General features: G+C 48.6%; 1 protein-coding gene across 2 annotated transcripts in view; it reads right to left on the bottom strand.

Moving 5' to 3' along the window:
- LOC119379248 (cyclin-dependent kinase 14) overlaps nt 1-22,886 on the bottom strand; it is a 150,646-nt gene that overhangs the window by 78,076 nt on the left and 49,684 nt on the right. Inside the window, exon 3 of one of the 2 annotated variants that reach the window (XM_037648493.2) lies at nt 16,883-16,929. The exons of the other annotated variant lie outside the window; for it this stretch is intronic. Coding sequence (XP_037504421.1) covers nt 16,883-16,929 — 47 coding nt within the window. The remainder of the gene's footprint in view (nt 1-16,882; nt 16,930-22,886) is intronic. 2 annotated transcript variants of the gene reach the window in all.

A 22,886-nucleotide genomic window follows, 5' to 3' on the forward strand; every position in this document is an offset into this window, starting at 1 on the left:
TAACGCGCACCCATTTTTCGTGAGAGAAATGAACAAAAGAAGTCCGTAGGAGTCCACCTTCGCATATTCAGAAGAACAAGTATTTGGCTTTTAAAGAACTAAAGTTTCAAAAAAAGAAAACACAAAGTCAAACGGCGGGCCTTGCCACTGAAACTGTCACCACTACGGCGGCGATACGAGTCGCATAATGTATCAGTCTTCGTCGCTGTCGGACAACTCCTTGTCGCTGTCAACGCTCTTCGATTTCGGCAAACCGGCCCTGCTTTTGTCCACAGAAACTTTTTCGTGAAGCTTTGCTGTAAAACAATCTTCTGCTTCTGTTTGCGCCAGTCTCGCACGCATGTTTCGGCAACTCCGAACGACCGCGATGCGGCCCGATTTCCGTCCGTCTCTGCACATGTAATAACTTTTCTTTGAAATGCGACATCGTGGTGCACTCATCGAGTACTTGGAGTGGGCACTTCCATGCCACCGATGCGAAGGTAGAACGGGATGACAAACTCCTCAGCACACGTACGAACTGAAACAATGACAGAATTGCCCGATGCGCGTAGGAGGCGGCCATTTTGAAATGCCGATGGCAATACGATAACCGAGTTTCTTTTTTTTTTTCGGTACTCGATTCTAACGCGCATGCGATTTTTCGACTCGTTTTGCCGAAAAAAAAGGTGCGCGTTAGATTCGAGTAAATATGGTACGTTTTCCCACGCTGAAACTGATGCAGGCTTGAAAATTCTTGCTTGCGGGGCCGTTTCGGCGCAGTTCGGCGCAATTCTTGCAATTTTTATGCTTTCGGAGCAGCTTGGCGCAGGAAAACGGAATCGTATCAAAAATGCGCAATATGCGCAGCTGTCTCACCCCTGCAAATAGTCAAGGCTTTCAGGAAGTGGCCCCCCGCCCCCGAAAAAAATTCCTAGTTACAGGCCTGGCGCGAACGAACAACTGTCACAGCTCGACAGTTAAAGCGCGCTGCTCAAACCCAAAGGAGGACACACGAAACATGAGCGCGAACTGTCACAGTTGTAACTTATTTGTGTGTGAGCGGCGCGCTTCTTTCACAAAAGCGGCCGCTGCAGTGAACGAAGTGGCCTTCGTGCTCTCTGTAACTTCAACGCAAGCATGCTGTGAGAGCACAAGACGTACAAATCACCCCCCCCCCCCCCCGCCCATCACGAGATAAGCGTGCACACGAGCGACCACGCCCTGTGGAGACGCGCGCGCATTGCCACGCGCGGAGCAACGACCTTTAAAGCGCGCCCTTCTAGAGTAACTGCATATGCTACCTTTAGGTAGCAGAGTTGCGCATCTGTCTTCGAAACGCCGCTAGCAACCATGCATTGCAGAGAAGCTGACGCTCGGGCCAATTTTTGTATTTCTCGACGCCACCGCTGCAGCGAACTGGATTAACACTAGTCATCGACAGCCAACGCTTATCGCCGGTCTTCGACAAGCCAGACATGTTAAAGGGACACTAAAGAGCAAAACGATTTTTCTCGATTAGTAAAGTACTCCTTCACGATACCAAAAACACCACGTTTGCTGCGAGAAGACGCTTAGTAAGCGAGACAACGCGTAAAAAGAAATGTGGGTGGCGACGCCACGAAGTTTCCGCACCAATCGCCGTGATGTCACATATTTTGACGGCGCCTACTAGCGCCTACCTAGTTCCTAATCAGTAAAAATGAAGTACATTGTCCTCTGAGGGGGCCATAGACATAACATACCTCGTTTGAGAAAATTTAGTTGGGCCAATGACGCCAAAATACGATAAGTACACTTTGAAATTCGTGACGCCACGCGCGGAGATACGGCGCGAAATTTAAAAATCAAACTTTGAACTCCATTTTCTTCCATATTTATTATAATAAACCTATGATGGCTACATTAACGACATTAGAGTTCTCAGTATAATTTATCAACCTAAACTGATTCATTATTTCTCTTTAGTGTCCCTTTAAAGGGGTACTGACACCTTTTTTTCGAAGGCGAGTTTACTCTGCCATACAAATCTCCACGGCTCTGAGCAAGTATGAAACTCAGCCAATGCTGATATTTTATTTTGATATTAAAGTGAATTTTTCCATGGCGCACCTACCGACATCGACACTATTTCGACGTCAGGCTACAGTACTAATTCTAGTGACTTCACGCAGCAGTCTGGCTAGTTGTGGTGACGTCAGGTGCTAAAGCTTCCAAGATGGCCGCTTGTGCGTCACCAAAACATTCAAAATGGCCGCTTGAGCGTCACCAACGGAGCCACGGTGCGGAGTCATAAGAGTTTCCTAAAATTAACAAGAGGGGACTCTGGTGTTGCGATCGTTCAGCCACCATGGGAATGATGGTATAGTACACGGATTTGCCTAATCTTCATGCTTACGGCTTCGAACGCACCTGTGGCTTTGTTTATTGCTGTGTTTTCTCGTTCGTCTCGGATAAAAGAATAGATCGTTGTGAACTTCGTGACCAGATTTGAATTGGCTAGCCTAAAAAAGTTAAAGTGGTGAAGTGGAACTGCTGACTTTTGCTGAACTTCGTTTTGCGACAAAGCGGATGCAGGCGACGCGGAGCCAAACGAACGAAGCTGAGACAAATCCGTGTACAACCCATCATTCCCATGCTGGCTGAAGCGCCATGCGTTGCAGCTCCCATAGACACAAGCGCCAGAGTTCCCTCTAGTAAGTACTGTGGGAAACTATGTGCGGAGTGGCCGTGGAAACGTCACTATATATTGTGCGAGCACGCGACGAGAAGCTCATACCATGTTGTGACGTCAGGGTACAGTAGGAACCGAAACTAACTTTTAAAAACATACTGTAAGTACTTTTTCAGGGAGTGCTCGTGCTTAGCACTACCTGTTCTAGGCTCTTGAGGGCCTGGCCTTTCACTTGACGCAAAAAGACAACTGAAAATTTTCGTGTCAGTACCCCTTTAATAGGCGACACGGTAGGCATGTCACCTGCAAAAACGGAGTGCGACTTCACTGCATAGCTGCGGTTGCTAGCCAGACCTATGCGCCTCTGCCTCTGTCACTTCGCGAATTAGCTGCGTTCTGCCGCGTGAAACAACCGCACACAAAGGAAAGGATACAGCCACAATCTCGACAGTGGATCGCCAAAAAACCACTGGTGCCAATTTTTACATCGCTGTGGTGTTCACGTAGCCGGTCATTGAGGCATCGCCCGGTTTGCCCAATGAACTGCCTCCCACACGAAAGAGGGAGGCAGTACACCACACGTTCGGCACACTCAACGAACTTGTTCCGGTGCCGCTTAGTGCACTTCTCTGGCGGGACGGCATTTGGATCCGTGAGCCTGCATGGTTTTTTTGGCGATCCACTGTCGAGATTGTGGCTGTATTCCTTCCTTTGCTCTGTGTACGGTTGTTTCACGCGACAGAACGCAGCTAATTCGCGAAGTGACAGAGGCAGAGGCGATTATCAAATTAGGTGATTTGTGCGTTAGCTCACCATCACTGGCCCTCACCGATAAGGAGCTTGTGTTCCTGAGATCTTCTTACGCGTAACTGTTTATTTCACTCATTTTTTTTTTATGCATGCGCGGTATTTTTCGCGTCGCGTCCATTCGCGCGCATGCGTGATGTATACTGTGGCATATTTAAGCAGATCCAGTGGCACAATAAACCCACTTGAAAGTTTGCGCTGTGTTTGTACTTGTCTTCTGTCCGTGTTTTCGTCACGCAATTTCTTTGACGTCATGGATCACCAACTAGCCCGAAATGCTGCTTTCTACCGAGATGCTTCAGGAACGCTTTGGTGAAGTCCTGTCGTCGTTTGACGCAAACTAGCTACACTCATCAGTGCACAGTCGCTATCCCCACCATTTGTTAGTGAGAAAACTGAAACCACGGGCTACAGAAATGAAGAAAAAACAACTTGAACACGCAGAACTGTTGCGGTCTCCCACACCCGACAAATAAATCGCGATGAAGAGAAGCGAACTGATCTTATGGTTCATATAATTTCACAATACATAGTAGCCACAAGTATCCGCAATAAAATGAGTCACCGCCACGCGCGTATTGGATTGTTTCTTCCTTGTGCCTTTGTCCGCGAGGCGCCATGCTATATCTTTACTAACGGCACACAAGAGGCCAAATAGCAACCAGGAGAACACTTCACGGCCGCCTACGTTCACGAACAAAGCTGCGCGATTCTGGCTTGAACAAATGTTTCGCGAGGTCGTAAAGCTAGAAGGACGAAAAAACCAGAAAAGCAAGAAAGGGAGGCAGGAGCATTTCGTAGAGATACGTTAAGCTCGAGTCAATGCAACAGCCTTATCCTCCGCCGCCCACGGCCGCCTGATCCCGTTGATAAGGTGGACGGACCGCCGCTCTAACCACTGGCCAAGCGCGAAAAGCAGGAAGAAGCATTACCCACAGAAAAAGGCGCCGCTACGAAGTACCGGTCCAGAGAACCGGATATGCATCTGCCACGGCGTCGCACGTACCTTGCGAAGCCATCGCACGTGCCGAACACAAGCTGGCACAAGATCCAACTGTTCCAACGGAAATAAGCAACCTGACGCGCAGAGCAACCAGTAGCAAAATTATGAAGCATGCAACGAAGTGCTCAGTCACAAGGAAACAGAACACCGACAGTCGTATTCACACGAGATGTAACACGCTACGCTTACCGTAGTGTGCTTCGACTACAAATACGCCAAGAAACTGCTATTCTTGCCCCGTCGCTTAGATCAATGGTGACGGGAAACAGACAAGGTGTAAGTACCTTGAAGAGGATCACTTAACACTACGTGGGGAAAAAAAAAAAAACGCTACATATCTCTACCTCTGCTGTATTGATTGTTGTATCTGCTCGATGACTGACTGTTTACGGATAAGACCAAAATATGTCCTCAGATTGAAATAATAAACTATCCGATATACAAGTCGCTCAGAATTTGGTCATATATCTTGCATGAAGTAAGCATTCCAATTATACCCGGTATCACAGTAGACATGCGGCGCATAAACCTTTAGTTGCTTTCGTGCTCGTTGAGTCACTTTTGGGGGGGCTCAGGCCTCGAACAACAGTAAGACCGTCGATCGAGAGCGGAGAGAGAGAGAAAGAGAAAAAATGAAGGATCCTAGTCCGCCTGTCTGATGCGAGACGGCTGCGGCTAAGCTTACACGAAACATGCGGTCCGAAGCGCCGCATACCAGACAGTTTTCGCATACCACTCCCTGAATGGCCTTCTGAATTGTGCTGGAAAAAAAAAAAAAACGTACACCTCAACAGCTGTCTTCAAGGTTGCCGAGTTAATTTCCGCTCGGGAGAAAGGCGCATGCAAGCAATGAGTGTCTCCGACAGCGTTATAGCATGAGAAGAACGAAGAGGACGCGTTAAGTGGCAGGAAATGGTGGACTCCCAACATTAACTGAAATTCTCACCTACCAGACGGTCAGCTGTGTCTTATGGACGCTTATCGCCAATAAACAGTTCTTCCTTAAGCAAGCATGCATGCACCCATCGAAACAAACACACAAACGAGAACTCGAGAATACGCAAACTAAAGATGTGTTTCAGCCAGACTCACAAGATACTAGAAAAAGGTGTTTAGGATAAGTTGCCGAGTATATTGCGCGAGAAAAAGCATTCCTATTTTAGTACAAAATACTCGGAAAAAGAATTTCGCTACTTCGTGAAATTCGAAAAGTTCTACTAAACGACCTACTACCAAAAGAACAGCTTGACTGGCCCTCAAGATGAGTTGCTTTTTGAACTGTTCATCCGAGACCATGCCAGTTTTTCTTGAAAACATGGGGCATTGCCAAAAAGTTATGTGAGGGGTGGGGGGAGGAGGAGGGTATCCAACCCACTTTTTGAATGTTAGTGCATGTTTGTATGTATGCGTACATATACGCAGAATGCAAAAATTTCGAGGGGTTGAAACCATCAAACACCTCTCTGGCTACACCAATGCTTCCAATGTTAAAAATGCGTTCTAGGAAAGCGCTGAGAAGGCAGTACCGTAGAAAAAGTTCATAAAGCACGGTGTATTTTAAAACAGCTGTGGCTTGTCTCGTTTTTGCAAAGGTACACGAATGTCGCATGGGCAGGTAAAGCCCTGTAATCTTCGGCAGGCACTGATTCCGTGAAAGGTAATCCTGCTCTTCTGCAGAGTGATGTTCTTTCGTTGTCTCTCTGTGTCTATTTTGTCTAGCTGCGGCGAACTGCTGTGTGTGTGTCGAGGATCCAGTTTCTTTTGTGTGTGAGCACATGAGTCGCTTTAAAGTCCCCTCACGATGTTTGGGCATTGCAAATAAAAAAGAGCCTAATGCGTGCATCACATGGTAACAATTGTGTCTGCAAATTATGAAGCACCTGCGTGGCACGAATATGATTGCAGTTTAAAACAGAAAGCCCCTCTTCGAGAGAGAGAGATAGCGTATGCTTGGGGCTTCAACGAGGTCGACAACCGGAGAGGGCACGGTCAGCAGAGAAAAGGAGGCGACGCAAAACAAGCGGTTAATACGTCGTTACGGCTCAGTGGCGCGCTTCAAGGAGCTAAGCAAGAACGTTCGATATGTTTCCAACAGGAGCAACGAACAGGGTAGCGGCAAGCGTCTTGGAGGCTGTGTTGCGCTCGCTTGTATTGCCTCGGGCAAGCGGCATTGCGTCAGCTGGGTCACGTGCCCTCCAGGCGGCCAAGTCGGCGTTGCTTTCCCAGAATTGCTACAGCCACGCTGGCGCCACGAGAGATGGTGTTTGAGGCTATAGAGAAGACGCCAATTTCTCATGGCGCTGCATCATGAGCAGAGGGGAAGGAGAGACAGGGGAAAAGGAGAGGCGTACTTTTCGAGATGAGCGCCCGTAGACTACCGAACGCCAGGCCAGGGTACTCCCTATTGGGAAAACCGGTGGGTGCACGGCGACACTGGACCACTTGACCACCGCTGCGCTTATACAGGTGCTCATCTCGAAAAGATGTCCTCTACTAATCGCAGGACACTCCATACGTGTTCTCAAAAGGCAGGGAACGAATTCCGTATAGGCGTCAATTGGTAGCTCGTTTTTTTTTTCTTTATTTTTTTTTATTGCACGCTGTAGGACCCTGCAGTGGAGAACCTTGTCCCAACCACCTATAAATGCTTAACAGGCTTCAGATAGCACGGATATTTATCTCGTACAAAACCAAACTATCTCTTTCGCACGCTCACGTGACCGCGCAAGTCTCTTTCCCCAATTTTCGAATCGCCAGTCTATATACCTTGTTGCAGCTAGGGCTACATACAGACGTAGTGGGATATTGCACCGCCTGTGGGATCGGCCCAGGTCGTAATGGAATAGGTTGTAAAGTTTGTTCACAGGAGTAAAAAATTGACGAAGCTTGCACTAAGCCGCGCAAGGCTTGAAACAGCGAAACTGGACCATTCTGAAGACTAACCTGCTTGCTTCTAGATTGTTTCTAGGCCTTAGCTAGGTGATGCAGGTTGTTTCTAGGTAGATTCTAGGTCGTTGCTAGGCTTTAGTTAGGTGATGCCAGCTTGTTTCTACGCTGATTCTCAGCGCAGGGAGGTTAAACAACAGACTGTCACAGTCACGACACGGATGTCCAAACTCCAGAGACAGAAACTGGCGCTGGAACCAAGCGTTCGCAACTCTCACAGATCTACGGGCACGTCGTCGATGGCGTAGGCCTTCCATCGCTTCAGGGTCTTCTCGCAGCCGCCGCTGCCTTTCCCGTTAGCTAGTATTCTCGCACTGTATACGTGCTCGGGATCCGCGGCTCGCCGCCATCGCTTCGCAGCCATTTGTTGCTGGGCTAACAGTTTTCTTCGTTTTTAGGGGACCAGTGGTGAGTAGAGGGATTGACCCAATTTCTGTGGCACATACCCGTTTATGATGATGATAGTTTTTTTGGTTCGTCGGACAAGGAACGATTTGCTGAACAGCTTCGCTGTTTAAAAAAAATCGAGGCCGTTTGACTTAGGTGTCTTGTGTGACGCGAGAACGGAACGCGTGTATGAGCCACATCGTACTTTTTCCAAGTTTATATTTCTTTTGTATTTGTTATTTTTCACGTTTGTATTTTCTCACTTGTGTTAATTTAATTTTATTTTTTCCTTTACTTTTTTTTTTCTTGGTTTCTTTCTACGTGCGGCTCATACCCGCAACGTTAACCGTGACACAACTGACGAGCCCGTGATGTTACAGATGCCACGACCTATCAGTCTTTTGCCAATATGCAAATTCGGAATGCTTCACCTCATAATACGAAAATTGTAGGGGTTATTATTTGTTTAAATCTGGGGTTTAACGTCCCAAAACTACGACATGATTATTAGGGACGCCGTAGTGGAGGGCTCTAGAAAGGTCGGTCGGTCGGTCGGTTGGTTGGTGAAACTTTATTGGTAGTCCTGAGAGACGACTAGCGCGCAGTGGGCTCCTCCCACGTTGGGACGGGCAGGCCAAGCCTGAAAGCCGCATCGTGGGCTCTCTGGACGGTCCAAGGCTGATCCCCGTTGTTGGGGCTTCTGATTGCGTTCTTTTTTTTTTATTACTACCTTCAACCATAGGTCGGCAAAAAATCTGGAGCTCACTCAGACTCACTCACGAAACATATCTTACCCTCAGGGCTCACTCGGACTCAGACTCACCAAACTTTTCCTCATCCGGACTCACTCGGACTCAGACTCACTATAATTTTTTCTCAACCGGACTCACTCGGACTCAGACTCACCAAAATTTTATTCGCTCGAACTCACTCAGACTCAGACTAACGGCTCGATCTGAGTCTGAGTGAGTCTGAGTGAGTCGACTCGTGAGTCCGTTAGCATTAAATTATCCTTTTTCTACCATAATGTCAATGCTCTTTAACGCCAATATCTCGCATAATCGGTGCGCTACTTAAAGGGACACTAAAGGCAAATAACAATTTATGTTAGAGTGAAAGCCCAATGTATCACAACTTCTAAAACGGCAATATTATCAGCAGCAGTGCCCTACTTACCGAGAAATTAAGCTAAATGTATCACATGACGAGCGCCACGAGTGGGACATTTTCGAAGTGATCCCGATGACGTAGGGAAGTCGGCCTACAATAAATCACTAGTAATCAAACTAGCAGCAGTAAAAAAAGAACATTCCGAGCATCAAAAGACGTAATAAAATGCTGCTTGTTCGTTTCCGCTTGATTCATGGAAAACAAAACCTCCGTGGCGTTGCCATGGGGAACGGCGCGCGTGGTTCAAAGGTTCCGTTTTCGCCGAGCTGTGCCTCGCCCGTCTCAGTGGTAGCTTCGGGATCGCGTACTGCCGTGCGTGTTTTGCGCGCTCGTGAAGGTCGCTCTGACAGAAAGTTCGACAAAATGCCGCATGCGTGTGATATTGCCGGATGCCCGAATGGTGCAAAACGCCAGTGCTGCAGCAAGGAAACCGGTGTGTCTTTTCACTGGGTGCCGCAGAATGAACCCTTACGCTCGAAGTGGCTTAGTGTCATGCCATTGCGCCAGTGTGCTAAACAGTCAAAACCTCTGCGTGTGTGCTCGCTGCACTTTCGTACTGAGGATTACGAGACCAACCGCAACTTGGTGACGGCTTTGAATGTGCCCATCCGAGCAAGTCTTTGCCGCAGCGCCCGTTGTTGCTACTGTGGGTCCCGCTACTTCCGCTCGGCTGCTACTAGTGTCGGCGGCCGCGCAGTAAAAGCGGGCAACGTTGGGCATGGCAGCAGTGACGTATGAGAGTCGTATTTTCAGGCGGGAGATTTGAAGCGCGCTAATGCGATGCGGACCACTAAAAACGTGATTTTATTTCAAAATAAGCACTTCCTTGGCACAAAAGCAGCGCTACGAGGTTTCTGGACCGCTATTTCAACAATCAACGTCGACTTAATATTTGCCTTTAGTGTCCCTTTAACACCTTTTGATCTCGTACCTTCAAATACGAGTTATCTGAGTTCGCAGTTCAATAAGGACCTTTTTATTGAAAGTCATGACTCACACGAGATATTTTTATCAGTAACTTCCCGTGAAAAAGTTTGCGGGGGGGGGGGGGGTCAAGGCACCTCCTCCCCCTCTCCCTCCTCAACTCACGCCTCTGATCAATAAATATTGAGCTGACATATGAATGGTAGTGCGTTGAAGTATGCGGGAGTATACGGGAGTATAAACGTGAGCTGACATAGGGCTGATAGTAATGCTAAAGTTGATTAGATGGGACCATAGGTCGGCAAAAATTGTGGAGCTCACTCAGACTCACTCATGCAATATATTTTGCCCTTAGGGCTCACTCGGACTCAGACTCACCAAAATTTTCCTCAGCCGGACTCACTCGGACTCAGACTCACCAAAATGTTTCCCAACCGAACTCACTCGGACTCAGACTCACAAAAACTTTACTCAACCGGACTCACTCAGACTCAGACTCACGTCTCGGTATGAGTCTGAGTGAGTCTGAGGGAGTCGACTCATGAGTGAGTTTGCCGACCTATGCCTTCAACTATGTCAAACTAAACTTATGCTCTGATATTTCCATCACGGACCTGAACTACAGCCTCCATTTTTAATGGATCTATTTTTGTTGATTTTTTTTTTCACCCAAACCGGAAGTCGGTAGATGAAGGGGAAGAGTGTCGTTCGGTGCTTGCGCCACAATCGGTCGTCGCCGCCGTCGTACTACACCGTCGTTGACCGTTTGCTGTCGTCACCCCACGCGCTCGCGTCACGCGCATCCATCTCGTAAAGCTTTGAACCCAAAGGATGCTCTATAGATACCTGAAATAAAATGTTTCGCCTAACGTCGATTCCCACAGTGCGTGGCACCAGCGCAATTTCCCCAAATGTGAACTCGTGCAAACTTTGCATTCAACGCCAAACTTTAATTTGGTTCAAAGAACAAATCACAACATTTGTCAACGTGCCTTTTTGGGCTAGTGGGTTATATGCTTCAGAATGGGGCATAGCGCTAACACACACGGACGAGGAAGAGACAACAGGACAGGCGCTAACTTTCAACTGATTGTTTATTTTCGAAAGCAACAGTATAAATAGATCCGTACGCTAAAGTTCTACTCCAAAAGTTGTCCTGTTGTCTCTTCCTCGTCCGTGTGTGTTAGCGCTATGCCCCATTCTGAAGAAATCATAACAGCTACTAATATAAACATAACTAAATACAAAAGCACTACGCGATGAACATACAATCAGAGGTGCTTATACCTGCAACGTAAGCATAAAGAAAGAATGGCGGCGCAAGAGAGAAGAAAGAAGAGAAGTTTGAACGGCACTCGGGCCAGCCCTGTCCAGAACAGTGCAGCGTCACATATATACGATGTACTCTCTGGGCACGCGACCAATTGGTGAAACATCGCGATGCGTCATGCGCCACGCACCAGACACGCGTGGCACTGGAACAGTCGTGTTTCGCGCGCTCCGCAGGAGGCCGCGCGAGCATTCCACGCAGGGCGCGCGTCTTTCGTTCTTTTTTCTTTTATTTTTTTTCTCTCAAGAGCTGCAGCCAAAGAAGGGAGCACGAGCGTGTGGGCCTCGGCCTCGTCGACAAAAATACCAAAGAGTGCGGGAGGACGAACGCGATGCGACGAAAAAACGGGGCCTTTGCCACGCGGCTTATTTCAGGACGCAACGACGTACGACTCGTCGTCGGCGCACGCGGGAAGGAATTCGCGCCGTTTCGTCAAGGGTGGCGCGAGCAATCGGCGCCCACGGTCGCCCCGACATAGATCGCCGTGCAGCGTACAAAAGCGGGGTTGGTGGTGGTGGGGACGCAAACTGTCCTAAAATATACCACCGAGACGACAAATTGCGGGCTTTCACAGGTCGTCGGAGAGACGAGAAAAATCGATTGCAGTTTCGCAACGAACAGTACGAGCTCGAGCCTTTAATGTGCGCGCATCGCAAGCTCTGGGGTGTGCGGGTCAATCGGAACGGTGAGCCATCCGCATACATCACGCACCCGTCGCTCAAGTCGACTACAAGGATTTATCCTGCCTTAGTTGGGGGCGCGCTCTAATAAATAAAATAAAATAAAAACATGCGAGTACACATCCTTCACCCATGACACTAGAATGCATCATATATACTAAGAACGGTGGCCCGAATCCGAGGGTGACCAAAAAAAATTATTAGCCATAAAAGAGGCATAAGTGGTGTGGCCGGGCCCATGGTCTGTCGCGACGTCTAACCTCCTACCCTTTACAGGTTTCGGTCGAACAGCGGGCGTCGCCCCGTGGTTTGAGCAGCGCATGACACAAGCACCTGCCGCCTGATGAGCCGGCGCGAAGTTGCCGCACGCAGGCACGCCACACCTCCTCGTCTACAGCATTTTCCGCACCCATCCATCAAGCAACGGTCCTGCATTCATCCATGCGAGGAGAATGCGGTCGCCCCTCTCCTCCCCCCCCCCCCTGCACCTTTAAGGCCATATATAAGAGAGCATTTATTTATATAATTAATTTATACTGTTAGCTCAACAGGTAATAGGCGCTGGAATAAACGTTACGTTAAATGTACAAAAAACAATTTCTACGAACACGAGCCTAACATAAAGCAAATAATAAGCAACGTTTGATTGAACGAAGCAATCGTGTCACACGACTACATGCACAGGCAGAACGACATATTTATTAAAAAGAAAAACGACACGAAGAAACATGACAGAACAGTACGACAGAATCCAAACAACATCCTTAGCAATAGCTACACATTTACGTAACTTCAATAAAACTTGTAGTTCGGCTGGTTGGTGCATGCTTCATGAAATTACGAGACGCAAACCGCCAAGAAAAGACAGGCGAGAGGAAAGAGCGTCACGCTCTTTCCCTTCGCCTGTCTTTTCTTGGCGGTTTGCCTCTTGGAGGTTCACGTATGTCCCACTCCCCCCTCCCTCCCGGGGGGAGAGCGAACGCGAGAGAACGATGCACTCGATTCAGAATCTCTTGACGATATGCGCTTGTCCATGGTCTTTGGATTGTTATAGAGCGGTTAGGCTCCATAACAAGCCAAAGGCGGTTATAACAAGCTTGTTCGGCTTGCTATAGGCTTGTGAATCGCCTGCCGACAGTCGGTAAAAAAAAAAAAAGGCCGCCATCCCGCCCTCCGAACGTGAATATCCAGCGAAGCTGTATCAAACACCACGCATGCTGATGGAGGGGAGGGGGGGTATGTTTTATTAGTACTTTAGAGTAATGGCAGTGATAATCGCTTTGTGGTCGTTGTGGCAGACGGTGATTGCTTGCGCGACCATTTTCTGCAAGACGAATTTGTTCCTTTCATCGAGCATTGTATTCACGTTGTTCTGGTGTCTTATTTCCGTGGTCTACACATGGCAGTCATAGAATGAACTGAATCAGTTGCTAGACTGGTCCCCCTTTTATATATGAAAACGTGAAACACACGCGGGGAGAAGGAAGGGCCGTTTGACGTCAGTCGAAGCCCTCGCGTGAAGTGCAAAGCAGCTGCAACCTAATCTTTACCGGGAACGCGTGGGATGGTGTTCCCATTGTTCACAGGCGCCATATAATCAATCATGTGGTTTTGATGCTTGTTTTGTGGTTTTCTTTCTTGAAACGAATACTGAGCTATATGCCTGATTGCAAAGCAAGATATGCCGTTTACCTGCAATTATTAAAGGCCCCTAAACCACCCAGACGTCGAAATTTAGTTGTGGCGTCTACAGCGAATGCTAGCGGAGTTACACGCGTTTGCTCGTTTCGCTCTTTCCTTAGCTACGCTCGTCGGCTCGTCTGTCCACCTCTCCGAATACCTTTCCTCAGCGTCCGAGGTGAAAACACAAGGAGCACGCGCATCTGCTAGCAGAGGAGCACGCGAGCGTTTGTGGTGAGTAGTGGGATGTGCCCAATGTCCGTGGCACATACGCGCTATAGGAGTTTTGTGCTGACGCCGCGAAATTTTCAGACCAACGAGTGGTATGCACTTTCGCTGCAGTATGCCGTCGAAGAGTCGACAGCATTTCGTAGGGACATAGGAAAGGCTTTTTCCAATGACACCATTCTGGTTTCAGTCGGGCAAACGTCGAATCTATGCGCGGCTATTGCGGCCCGCATGTGTGTAGCGTCCGTGTGGAACGCAGCACATGCGGTGTGCCTCTATGGGTGCCGTTAGCATAGCACTGCTTCGTTCTTCATACCTATGCCGGTCCACGAGATTTGGTGAAGATTTGCGGTCGGCGAATTCAATGCATTCCCACGGAGCAGCGGTGTTAACACTGTGCGCAAGCTATAGGTCCGGTGTGCTACCTTTACGCGAAGACTAGCCGAGTTGGTATATCCCATAGTTGCTCATGAGAAGCACAATGATTAACACAATACAAAATAAAGCATTAAGCACGGCTCCTGCGATTTATTACCCCCTATCAAAAATCGCAAAGTGGTTTGCGAACACACGCACGCATTCTGCTGCTTTCGCACTGAACTCTATACGTCTGCGTCAAAGTCGCTCGCATCAGACAACGATGAGACTGTCTCCCTCTCACGAAAACCACAAAGATGGCAACAGAGAGCTGAGCCCAAGCAGAAAAAGACACGACGGCGTTCCCCCATCATTCATTGCCGTAAGCATTAGAGGTGCGAAATATTTCACGTTTTTACAAACAATCGCCAACGCCGCGCAGAAAGCACGAAGCCTAAACAAAATGACAACAGCTGAGATCACTTCTCAGATCACTCTAATGTAGACTATTAGAGCCGCAATTTGTAAGGTTTTTTTCCTCCAATCTTTACCGCCGAGAGGGCGGCGACAGGAAGTAAACGAAAAAAGGGTTAAAGAACGTACAATTTAAGGAATAGATGCAAAATACGGCTTCTTACAGGGGTGCAACAGCCGATACAGGATTTGGAACTATTTTTGGAGCAGCAAAATGTCGCTTTTGGAGCACGAAAATCCAAGTTTGGAGCAGGTTACGAAAGAGAAAAAACTCAATTTTTTAGCACGAAATTCCTAATTCGGAGGCTTACTTTTAGAAAAGTAAAATAAAATATGTACAAACCATTCAACATTAGCTAACTCATGCACGGTCCCTGCTATTTCAATAAATGCAGTGTGCTGAACCACTCGACAGCGCAAACACTTGATTACGTCCACATTAGCATGCTAATGTGGGCCTGCCAACCTAGTGACCTCGAAATTTGGGAGATTCGTAAAGCAGGAGCGAGTGGGGGTGGCAAGAAATGAAAACTGGCATACGTTTTTGCTTATTGTTTGTCAGGGCTGCAGTAACATCATAACACAGCTCAATGAAAGTCAGCAATTTTCTTACACGTCAGCGATCATGCTAGTAATTGTAATTATACGGCGTGTGGACGCATTAGCAATTAAGAAACAATGTGCTGTGTACCAAGACAGCTAGTACTAACAGCCCCACCTAAATCTAAGTACGCCTTTCCGCAAGGCACCAGTGTATTGCGGCGAAAGTGACTTAAACAGCGTTCTGCACGCGATAGAACCACTATTTTTTTTTTTTTTTGTAGCGTTAGCCACACTTGCCTAGCCGGAGCCTATTTCGCGTGGATTCTCATGAGCCGTGCTGCGCATGCGCGAGGATCAGTGATGTCACACAGCTGGCTCACCAGAGCCGGCATCTCACGCGCTGTCCGCCACCGCCGCGCGCGGCTCGCCGCTGCTGGTCTGCGCGTTCGGGAGGAGTGGCGTCGTAGTCGCGGCAGATACAGTGGCGCCGGCGCGCGCGCAGCTATTCGCCTTCACTGTGCAGTCGCCGTCTGACACTGCACTGGAGCCGCTTGATAGCGCCTCTGACTGGCGTTTGCAGGTGGGTAACGCGATGGAGAAGGAGAGCGCAAATGCTGCTCAACGGCGCAGAAGAGCCGAGAAGCTAATCTCATCGGATCCCGAAGTAGTTGCCTGGCAATTACCGGTTCAGCGTACGAAGAATGAACAGAAGAACGCTGATAATCCTAGACAATCTGGAAAGCTAAGAATAATCAGCTGAACCTTTGCTAACGCTACGTATATCCTGGCATAGCCGAGCTAAGCCACTGCAAATTTTTTTTCTTTTCTTTCGCGGTGGGGTTAAGATTACGGTCTGCGCATCTGGATTGGATAATGATACCCAAACTGCAGGTGCCAAGGCGACTTCAATTTCTTGCTAAAATTAGCGCAAATGAGAAAATTTTTGAGATTGGTCGGGCATTTTGGCGCAGCTTGGCGCAATTTCAACAAATTTCACGGTTTCGGCGAAGCTTGGCACAAAAGTAAGGAACTGCATCAAATTGGCGCAGCTGTTGCACCCCTGTCCTTATCATCGAAAGTTTTACAGAACTCGAGAGAGTCGAATAAGAAAATCCGCATCTGTAGTGCCAGTGCTCAGGTTCAATCGTCCCGTCTCGCTGAAGTTTCGCAGCTGCCCACTGCTGTGAAGTCGCTTCCAGCGGCGACGCCGAAGCCAAAGTCGCGGCTCGTTAGCGAAACTAGGAAAACGCTGTCCCTCTATAGAGGTGCACTGGCGCTGTCAGTTGGCCTACCGAGCAGGCAGAGCACCAAGTCGGGCTAAATTTGGCTCACTTTAAAGGTTTTACAACTGCGCTAAAGAACACGGACGAAGTCCAATCATCTACCCTCTTCTTTGTCCGTGTTTTTAGTGCAGTTATAAAACCTTTACAATATACCACGCAAAACAAGCTCCCGTCAAATAAAAAAAAACGATTAGTACTAGAAGATCGGCGGGTGTGTAGTATATGCGTGAAGAGTGAGCGGAAGTTCCCTTCGTTTATGTCAATGTAGATGCTTCCGCCACCGTTCAACAGCTATGCCGCATTACCATACGGTAAGTGCGCAGGTGACGCGGCTGACACGGTGACGTGGCACGGCTACGAGAGCTGGCGGCAAGAACCTCAGCGCGCACGCACAGATGACTCGTGCAGCCCGCTCACCTCGTTCTCCGTGTCGTAGTCGGGCAGGATCACCTCCTTGGACAGCGCTGCAATGAAACGGAGCCACTGGTGAGAGACACAGCGCGGGGCAGAGGCCGCGGCGCTCACTCGCTCGCTATGCGCGCCGCAGAGGAGTGCCTCGAGCACACCGCCACTCCCAGCGACAGGAGAGAAGCCAGAGCGCAACCGGCCACTGTGGCTGGGCACCTACAGTCGTGACAGGGGGCAGAAACGACGACGTCAAAAGAAACCGGCGCTTCCTCCAGGCCCTGCATCGGCTATGCTTCCGCCCAGACGCATCCGCTCAAAGCGCTGAACAGGGCGGTAGCGAAGAGAGCCATTTTTTTTTTTTTGATAGTTTTCCGCGGGGCAACAAAAAATCTGCAAGCAACTAGAACGTGTGGTAAATGAGCTTGCTCGAAACCGTACACGCAAGCCAGCAGTCGTAGCCTTCACAGCGGTAAATTACTCTGAAAACGATATGCGCTAAGCATGGTAGAGTTCGCCCTAACCGCTATAATACTGACGCGACAAGAAAAATAAAATATAATTCGACAAAGGCCGAAAGGCTTATGAAGTGCAAGAACCACTTAATAACAAACATGCACGAAAAAAAAAAAAAAGAAGAGGCAGCACAGTCCTAACGACACATAAATATTACGCGACCAGTAGTATATAAAATAAGGCAATATCAATTTACATGGACTACAACAAACGTAGTGCGAAACAATGAGATCAAAACAAGAGTAGGGGGCCGTCTTGAAGCAAACAATCCAACAAAAACTCGAGACCACTTCACCATGTGAAGGTGGGCAGCGGAGCTGACGGGCGCACTACCGTCTCTGCTCTCGTCGCCGCTCTTTCTGGCGCGCTACTACTCCTCGGCCGTTCTCACAATTCGCGGTCGACCCACACTTGCCACGCACGACCGCGCCAGCACAGTCGACTAGACTCGACTGACGTGGCAAAACACAAGCGAAAAGCGCACCGCCTCCGGGATCAGCCCACCATTGACCGATCCATGATGTCAATTGATTGAGTCATCATATGACGTCATCACTTGCTAGGAGGAGGTCACGTGGTTTTTACTCCGTTCGTGGACGGACGCCGCAAAGTCGACAGGTGTGTCATTTGCAGCTCCGCTGTAACAATCCCCACATGGTGTCTGTCACAGCCCCTTGAAAGAAGTGAGCCAGCTATATATAGACTAACGTTCGTTCACAGAAAAGGCTTACACGAAGTCGCTCACTTGAATAAATTTGCATGAGTGCGAGGATTACGCCTACGCTTGTGTAAGGGTAAGTGTCTATTAATTATTTTAGAATGTTAAGATTTTTATTGTTCTGAACACTTATCATTGTTGCAAGTACTAGCCTACCCCGGAAATCGTCACAGGGTGAACAGCTAGTTGTTGGCGCATTCCCTCGAGGTGCATAATGGGGGAGCACCGGCGATTCAGTCGTTTTCCACTGAGGTTATACCCGTGCACTTTCTCTCGTAGCAGCTGCTAGAATATGCAACGTCACACTGAATAGGCCCAATAAGCTTACGCTTTACGCTTATGTAACCTAAAGTATTCGACACCATGGTGCGTATACTTTCAGACGCCGTTTACTTACACAAAGACTGTAACGCCGAGAAAAATATACCCCAAAACAAATGACTACGAGTTCGTTAGGCAGTTCTTCAACAAATAAAATGTTATCTCTGTTCAGTGAAGTAACTATATAAAATTGCAGAACTGCACGGTAAACAGCTAGAATGAAAAACGAACAACAAAAAGGCTTAGCGGGTTGGTAAAGAAGATTCATGTGAGAATACAGGGGATATTGAAGATGCCAAATGAATGCGCAATGAGCTCAAGTAACTGTACTTTAAAAAGCGGCATACTTATACAAAGTGAAAGGTGAAATAAGGAACCGAACGGCGCAGGCCGAAATCCAGAAGAGAAGCATGAAATAACGCGCAAGACGGCTAATGCACTGCCGTCTAGCGTCACGGCGATCAATTTGTCCATGTAAGAAGTCCTTGTGCGCCACCTTGTGCGCCACTGAACGAAAACCGCTGCGTTAACAGAAAGGCGACCAGCTACAAAACGACGTAAGCGAGGAGATATATCAGGTGAAGTAAAAGAGCGCGCCTCGCCCATGAAGGAAGACAAGATGTGCCTGTATTGCAGCCACACAAGAATGTTTATGCGAATAGATTAACAATGAAATACTCGGTTGAAATTCTCCGAAACAAGCGATGTGTGCGATGAGAAGATCGCCAGTGGATACGCACATGCTGCCCCGCCACGATGGTCTCTAGTGGCTATGGCGCTCGACTGCTGACCCGAAGGTCGCGGGATCGAATCCCAGCCGCGGCGGCTGCATTTTCGATGGAGCCGAAAATGTCTCAGGCCCGTGTACTTAGCTTTAGGTGCATGTTAAAGAAACCCAGGTGGTCGAAATTTCCGGAGCCCTCCACTACGGCGTCTCTCATAATCATATCGTGATTTTGGGACGTTAAACCCCAAATATTATTATTATACGCACATGTCGATGCACGGCATGATAAGACATCGTGCTCACACTTCTATGATGTGTGCACCGAAGGTAGTGTCCTGAAAAGGTGTGTACGCAACGTGCCCTACTCATTCGCGTGAAAAAGGATAATAATAATCGTTAAGGTTTAACGGCACAAAACCGCGGTATGATTATGAGGGACGCCGTAGTGCAGGTCTCCGTAAATTTCAACCACCTGGGGTTCTTTAACGTGCACCTGAATCTAATTACAGGGTCCTCAGGCATATTCGCCTCCCTCGAAAATGCGGTCGCGTGCAAAAGGAAGCGACCACAATACGACTTGAGGTGAGACACAGCACGAAAAAAACACGGGGACGAAAAGCGAACAAGCGCTGTGCAGTGCTTGTCCAGTGTTCGTCCACGTGTTTTTTTGCGCTGTTTATTATCAGTATGAACAACCAACTAGCCCAATCAGCTACGTCACGCCTTCAGGGCCACATATACTCAAGTAATCTTCTCTGCAGAAAATCTGCTGAATCGTTTAAAGCGAACGAGGTGGCTGGCACATCGCACGAACGCACCGTGACGACGACCCCTTCAGACAACAACCCTTTGTATCCAAGACGCCCTGAACTGCATCACCAAGTACAGCTGCGCTCTTCCAGAGGTGCACAAGCGGACCGCGGACCAGAACTTGCAAATGAACAAGCTGCTGAAATACAACAGTGAAGATGCATCCGCCGGACAGTATACGTTACAAATGATCCCATGTCACAGTCCTCGACAAATCATCATAAAGACAATCGTAACAATGTGCACTGTGCCTCGACCGCGAGATTTCGGGAGTGCATATATAGCATTGCCACCACGCACACTGTTACGAGCATAAGCGGCCGACCGGCAGATTTGACCCCGTGCAGACAGTGAAGAGGGCACGTGTACACATTCTCCCTTCATATATCCCGACGTCCATGGGCGTTTTATTGCCTACAAGGCGAAGCCCGAGAAGCAGAGAGGGACCGACCTGTGGCCGCCGAGCGTCGAGGCGCGGTGTCTCCCAGCGCGGTCAGAAGGTGGCAATGTGCGGCCAGGTGTGCGACCAGCACTGCTGCCGGGGAGAGGAGAGCCCTCGAGAGGCTCCACTCCAATCTGGCAAATGCGCCGGACAGAGTGGCGCCGCGGCCAGACGGCGCCGACCGCAGATCGATGCGACTCACCTGGCCACGCACGGCGTGAGCGTCGCGCACGCCACTGCTTCGCACGTGCACAGTCACCGGCACATGGCCCAGCGACCGGCCAGGACTACCCCTTCGAGCGGTACGCCCACCAATTCCAATGGCTTAGATCGGCGTCAGCCAGGCGCCGGACACGTGTCTTCAGTTAACCCTCGGGTTAGAAACACATGTGCGATTAAATGTAACGGCATCCTTACTAAACAGACTGGCTGGCTGTCTCATGACCAGCGTCTCTTCGTCGAAGAGACGCTGGTCACGAGACAACCAGCCAGTCGGCGCCGCACGCAAGCTCTACATCATCGTTCCTCGTGCGCGGAAGAAGCACCGTTTTCTGCACCAAACCGCGCCCGATTCGCTGACCACGTATCTTATGCGAGAGCTGGTCAAGACTGCTGCACATCTTGAGCGAAAAATAACATCCAAGTTCACCGTGTTTTCTAATTCGACGTCGACGTAAATGAGCGAATGCAAAAGAACTAATTGGAAAATACACGACGCGGCTCAGTGTGTACTGTTTTCGCAGCTAACGCAAAGCCTTGCGACATTGCCTCAAGACAATGAAAAGGAAAAGATAGACAATTTACGCATGTATGGATTTTAAAATTTAGCCTTTAATTTCTTGTCTTATAAGTTTACCGCCTCTGTATAGGACGCGCATAATCAGTTAGCAGCAGGGCAATACATGTCTTGTAGGTGATATACATTTTGCGCTCAAGTTTGATAACTGCTTGTATGCAGTCCGCAAGATGTCTGGACGAAAGGCAGAGTACGCCTTCGCGCAGCTCAGCAAGCACTGATACTACATGCCCGAGCTCAATGACACACAGCGAACCATTTCGGATAATTTTGTCGAAGCGATATATTTTATGCCTTGAAATAAATATTTGGCGAGCTCGCAGTTGAATACAATAATTAACACACACGAACGCAGCAGATACTAAAAGAAGGTAGCCGCCAAAGGCACGCACATTTCGGACGTGAAGGCTCAAAGTCGGCCAGAAGACGAGAGTCTATTCATACGCAGTGCAAAAGGCGAAGCGCCTCACCAGCTAGGGAAAAAAAAAAAATTAGGTACGAACCATCGACGATGATCGTTGGCTGTAAGCTAACCACCGAACACCTCTGGAAATTAATTTCCTTCACCAAAAGCATTGGCGCGCTTTACAGATTTTACATTTGTTGCAGCGATAACGCTTGGTTCTTACCATTTAACTGCGCAATTCCGTACGGAGAGCCGTTAGACAGCATATATGCAGCTTTAGTATATGTGGCTGTACAGATTTGCTGTAAAACTTTAACTGCGTCTGTGTGCGTAACGCGGGTTTACCAGGGACGTCGATCACACTGAGGCATAAATGGTAGTTGATACCCCGACGTAACGTCGACACACGAGTTCTAGCGAAGACGTCAGCTACATTATATAGCTCGGAGGAGAGGTGAACGCTTCGGTGCGCTGACGTACCTATCACAAACAGCGTAAGCTAGCACTATAAATGAAACTTAGCAAACACCGTCCTGTGGTAGCCAACCATCAGCGAACACTAGTGAACATCAGCAAGCACTATCCAACACCAGCCGACAGCTAACATTAGCCAGTGCTAGCCAAAATCACTATATATATAGACAATACTATATTATAGACTACAACTGGCCAACCAGTGTTGATACTATGCGAGTAAATACGGTACAGATGTGGCATACATGCCATGTAGGTTATGTAAATGCTAATCCAACGACCATCATGGCACCACGATGACACCTTGTAATTTATGTCGTGACATACATGACATGTTAATGTCATGACCTGTCATTCATGTTCGTATATACTCATGTGTCAAGAAAATTTCGCATGTAGCGAGTTAACTAAAGAGAGCACCAAGATGTAGGAAGACCGACCGACCGACACAGTGAAAGCGCCTTTGGTTAAAAAAAAAAAAAGTATGCGTGTTGTTGCCAGAAACGCGAAAACCGGCGTCGAAGACGGCGGAAGAAGATGAGGGCTGCCGTAAAGCCTCTAAAACTTTAGACGTCCCAACAATCTCGCGCAACACTATGCGCGTATCGCTAGTTGTTGGGCGACGAAACCGTTTCGCAACCTGAACGTACACAGGCACCCTTGTACTGCGGTGAAACGTCCGGTACCCCTTGATTATAAAGAGCCAAAGAACGCCGTTCGCTCAAACGGTCCGTAGACTTTTGAACACGCGGCCACAGCGGAGCGCTCCGTCGCCGCAGCCCCAGTCACGCGAACACACCACAGTG

The sequence above is a fragment of the Rhipicephalus sanguineus genome, chromosome 1 (assembly GCF_013339695.2).
Source record: "Rhipicephalus sanguineus isolate Rsan-2018 chromosome 1, BIME_Rsan_1.4, whole genome shotgun sequence".
In the NCBI taxonomy this organism is placed as follows: domain Eukaryota; kingdom Metazoa; phylum Arthropoda; class Arachnida; order Ixodida; family Ixodidae; genus Rhipicephalus; species Rhipicephalus sanguineus.